The sequence below is a fragment of the Tachyglossus aculeatus genome, chromosome 3, assembly GCF_015852505.1.
Source record: "Tachyglossus aculeatus isolate mTacAcu1 chromosome 3, mTacAcu1.pri, whole genome shotgun sequence".
Lineage (NCBI taxonomy): Eukaryota > Metazoa > Chordata > Mammalia > Monotremata > Tachyglossidae > Tachyglossus > Tachyglossus aculeatus.
This window is the reverse complement of record NC_052068.1, coordinates 4,666,383-4,671,602: the sequence shown is the minus strand read 5'-3', so window position 1 is coordinate 4,671,602 and position 5,220 is coordinate 4,666,383. Positions and strand designations below refer to the sequence as shown.

General features: G+C 45.6%; 1 protein-coding gene across 1 annotated transcript in view; it reads right to left on the bottom strand.

Moving 5' to 3' along the window:
- The window catches only part of MGMT (O-6-methylguanine-DNA methyltransferase), a 312,579-nt gene extending 311,849 nt beyond the window's left edge, over positions 1 to 730 (bottom strand). The window contains exon 1 of the mRNA XM_038744020.1: positions 727 to 730. Coding sequence (XP_038599948.1) covers positions 727 to 730 — 4 coding nt within the window. The remainder of the gene's footprint in view (positions 1 to 726) is intronic.
- Between the last annotated feature and the right edge of the window lie 4,490 nt (positions 731 to 5,220).

Genomic DNA, 5,220 nt, shown 5'->3' with positions numbered 1-5,220 from the left:
GGGGGAGACAGAGAACAAAACCAAACATACTAACAAAATAAAATAAATAGAATAGATATGTACAAGATAGAGTAATAAATATGTACAAATATATATATACATATATTAAGGTGCACAATTACACAAGTAATTTTCCCCTGCATTCATTCATTCAATCGCATTTATTGAGCGCTTACTGTGTGCAGAGCACTGTACTAAGTGTTTGGGAAGGACAAGTGGGCAACAGTGAATGCAACAGCATTCACAGCAGTGCTTTGCATACAACAGAGGCTCAATAAATACTACGATGACGACGATTTCTGAAGAATTAGAGTCCTTCAAATGATCCGATTCATGCGAGACATTTCAGGAAGGCCTCAGGACCTCAAGTCTCCAATCAATCAATCAATCAATCAATCATCGTATTTACTGAGCGTTTACTGTGAGCAGAGCACTGTACTAAGCGCTTGGGAAGTACAAGTCAGCAACACATAGAGAGAGTCCCTACCCAACAGTGGGCTCACAGTCTAGAAGACAGACAACAAAACCAAACATACTAACAAAATAAAATAAATAGAATAGATATGTACAAGATAAATAAATAAATAGAGTAATAAATGTGTATAAACATATATACATATATACAGGTGCTGTGGGGAAGGGAACTCGAGGCTATTTCACCCTGGCTTCGCAACAAAATAAACCAACAAGAAAAAGAGAAGAAAGAAAATCCTCCTGTCCCGTCACCCATCCATGAATACGCTTCCATATGAAAACATTGAAAGTACATTAGATTTTTGGTCAAGACGAAAGACGGAAAATATCCGCGCAATCTATTCTAATTGGGTTCCCATGGTAACTGCACAATTGGGTTTTTCAATAGTACCCCCAAGAGAGGCTAAGGCACACTTGTAAAATATACTTCAAACAGCCTGAATTGTTTTTACATTACAGCACTCCCAGGAAATCAATTACTGCCTATCCCCACCCTAACTATTAGAGGCAGGAGATGATCGCGCCGTTCGCCGTATTAACATAAGTCATGGGAGAAACACCCCGGATCGCAATAATTATAGGAAACTCATCGCGGGCGCCCTTCGGATTCGTCAGGTCGGTTCCGAGGGATCGACCCGGAGCGTTGGGCTGAAGCCGGAAGGCCCGCCGAACCGTCGGATCGATCCGGAGGATAAGCAGAATCAATCATTAATAATTACATTACAAGATGACCCTCCGGGTTAATCATATTCTTAGAGACTCTCGCTACGGAATTAGGCGACAAACGGAGGCGCATTAAAAGAAGATCACACCGAAAAGGATGTAAATCCGGACTGGAAAGGTTAATAGCGCGATGGGGAGCCAGGCGCCGTCCCTGATAGGGAATGTTTTATTTGAATAAATTAGGAGGAGACCCCGGCTTTGGCTCTGGACCGTGACCGGACGACCACGGGGGCGGATTTTTGAAAAGGTGAGAAATCATCCTCCGCTGACCTTTCCGGGCAAGAACGAAGAGGGACTGAAAGCTCGCTGTGGGTAGGGAACGTATCTATTCCGTTGTTATGTTGTACAGAGTCAGCGTGGCTTAGTGGCTACAGCTCCGGCCTAAGAGTCAAAGGTCATGGGTTCCAATCCCGGCTCCGCTGGGCGACCTCAGGCTAGTCACTTGACTTCTCTGGGCCTCAGTCACCTCATTTGTTAAACGGCGATTCAAAACTGGTTCTCTCTCCTACTTAGAGTGGGTAGAAAAAGACTTGGCCCAGTCGGTTTATAGCGTTTACTACAGTGCTCGGACACAAGGAGTGCTTGATAAACACTGTAATTATGATTATTTCTTCAGACCATTTGAGCATCCTCTGAGATTCCAATAATAATAATAATAATAATAATAATAATAATAATAATGGCATTTGTTAAGCGCTTACTATGTGCAGAGCACTGTTCTAAGCCCTTGGGTAGATACAGGGTGATCAGGTTGTCCCACGGGGGGGCTCACAGTCTTCACCCCCATTTTATCAATCAATCAATCGTATTTATTGAGCGCTTACTGTGTGCAGAGCACTGTACTAAGTGCAAGCGCTTAGTACAGTGCTCTGCACACAGTAAGCGCTCAATAAATACGATTGATTGATTGGGAAGTACAAGTTGGGGGAACTGAGGCCCAGAGAAGTGAAGTGACTGGCCTAAAGTCACCCGGCTGACAACTGGTGGAGCCGGGATTTGAACCCACGACCTCTGACTCCAAAGCCCGGGCTCTTTCCACTGAGCCACGCTGCTTCTCGTGTGAATGAGACGAATTGGACATCGGCGGAGCACTAGAACTGAGAAGGAGAAGCAGGGTGGTTCGGTGGACAGAGCCCGGGCCTGGGTTCTAATCCCGGCCCTGCCACATGTCTGCTGAGTGACTTTGGGCAAGTCACTTCACTTCTCTGGGCCTCAGTTGCTTTGTCTGTAAAATGGGGATGGAGACTGTGAGCCCCATGCGGGACAGGCATCAATACCATCGAAAAAGATAAATAGAAGTATATATTACTAGAAGTATATGTCTATTATATCTATACTTAGATATAATAAGAATACTTATTATAGAAGTATACACTATATAATATACTTCTATATAGAAGTATATACCTATTACTAGAAGTATATACCTATTCCTAGAAGTATATACGTATTCATTCATTCAATCGTATTTATTGAGCGCTTACTGGGTGCACAGCACTATACTAAGCGCTTGGGAAGTGCAAGTTGGCAACATATAGAGATGGTCCCTACCCAACGGGCTCACGGATATATCTATACTTCCATTTATCTATTTGGATAGCATTGATGCCTGTCTACTTGTTTTGTTTTGTTGTCTGTCTCCCCCCTTCTAGACTGTGAGCCCACTGTTGGGTAGGGACCGTATCTATATGTTCCCAACTTGTACTTCCCAAGCGCTTAGTACAGTGCTCTGCACACAGTAAGCGCTCAATAAATACGATTGAATGAATGAATGAGCCCATTGTTGGGTACGGATTGTCTCTATCTGTTGCCCAACTGTACTTTCCAAGCACTTAGTACACAGTAAGCGCTCAATAAATACGATTGAATGAATGAATGAATGAATGACAGGGACTGTGTCCCACCTAATAATAATAATAATAATAATGGCATTTATTGGCGCTTACTATGTGCAAAGCACTGTTCTAAGCGCTGGGGAGATTACAAAGTGATCAGGTTGTCCCACGGGGGGGCTCACAGTCTTAATCCCCATTTTCCAGATGAGGTAACTGAGGCCCAGAGAAGTGAAGTGACTTGCCCAAAGTCACCCAGCTGACAAGCGGGGAGCCGGGATTTGAACCCATGACCTCTGACTCCAAAGCCCAGGCTCTTTCCACTGAGCCACGCTGCTTCTCTACCTGACTTGCCACCTGACTCGCTTCTAACCACGCCAGCACTTAGTACAGTATATATGCCTGTACCTGTATATATGTTTGTAAATATTTATTACTCTATTTATTTATTTCACTTGTACATATCTATTCTATTTCTTTTATTTTGTTAGTATGTTTGGTTTTGTTCTCCGTCTCCGCCTTTTAGACTGTGAGCCCACTGTTGGGTAGGGACTGTCTCTATATGTTGCCAACTTGGACTTCCGAAGCGCTTAGTACAGTGCTCTGCACACAGTAAGCGCTCAATAAATACGATTGATTGATTGATTGATTGAGTCCCGGGCACAGAGTAAGCGCTTCACAAATACCACGACTATTAGTCTCCACTCCAGCGCTTGGAACAGTGCTTGGCACAGAGCGAACGCTCGACAAGTCCCCCCGCCTTACCTCCTTCCCTTCCCCACAGCACCCGCATATATGGATATATGTTTGTACGTATTTACTACTCTATTTATTTATTTTACTTGTACTTATCTATTCTATTTCTTTTATTTTGTTATTTTGTTCTGTCTCCCTCTCCTCGACCGTGAGCCCGCCGTTGGGTAGGGACCGTCTCTATATGTTGCCAACTTGGACTTCCCAAGCCTTAGTCCAGTGCTCTGCACCCAGTAAGCGCTCAATAAATACGATCGATTGATTGATTGAAGTCCCGTAATTATCGTCGGCGGGCGTACGACGGATCCTACCGGGCGGCTCGGCGGGAAGAGGAGTCATTCCCTTGGATCAGGCGGGTCACGTTCCCGGAGCCCAAGGTTAATCCCTCAGAGCGGCGCGGGCCGGCGGACGGAGCGGCCAGCTTTAATCCCGGCAGGGTGACCCTGGGCAAGTCACTTAACCTCGCCGGGCCGCAGCTTCCTCACCTGTGAAATGGGGATAATAAAGCCTGCCTCTCCCGAACACCCGGGGGGGAGTTGGGGGGTTGAAAATGAGCTGCAGAACGTGAAATAAATATTACGACTACTACCGGGGTGCCCAGGAAAATAAAAAGCGCTCTATAAAATGCGAGGCGCAGCGGGCAGATAGACGGCGGCGAATGTATTGAGCGGGATCCAAAATACGGGCTGTTCTTCCCAAACCTTCTAATTTGCTCCCTGGAAGAAATGTGAGAAGTGGGATCAATAAGAACACAAGTCAGTACCTTAAGTACTAAAACTCAAGACAAAGTCACCTGCTTTTTCCTATTATTTTGCTTTATGTGGCACTAATAAAGTGCGGCTGGGCTTCCTGAAAGTTTAAAAAAGTGAGGCAAAAAATAACTGCTTCCTCTCCCTCTCCTACGGGTTTCGCCCCTGGAAAATTAGAAACCCGCTGTCTTCTACGTCTGCGGTCTCCCATTAGTTACCTTTCCTTCCCCCCCCGTCCTGCTGTCTTATAAACTCGGGGAGGGAATTGCGCGGCCTGCCAATAAAGTAAGCGGTTTTTGAACTACTGTCCGTATGACTCAATTTGTCAGTAAAAACCGCCACCAGCGCTGCGTTTGCAGAAAAATGTCCATAAATGCATTATTGCCACTGCCAGATCGATGTCTATAATAAAAACAAATAGATTTAACAAGGCGCTCGCGTTTACGACTCACACCATCGGCGGAGGGGGCCACGGGCCTTCACCCTCGGCCTTTTGGAGAGGGGCGGGGGCGGCCCGGTTGGAGACATGACCAACGTTCATTCATTCAGTCGTATTTATTGAGCGCTTACTGTGTGCGGAGCACTGTACTAAGCGCTTGGGAAGTACAAGGTGGCAACAGATAGAGATGGTCCCTACCCAACAGCGGGCTCACAGTCTGGAAAAACACTGCTGACAGAACACTACCGTA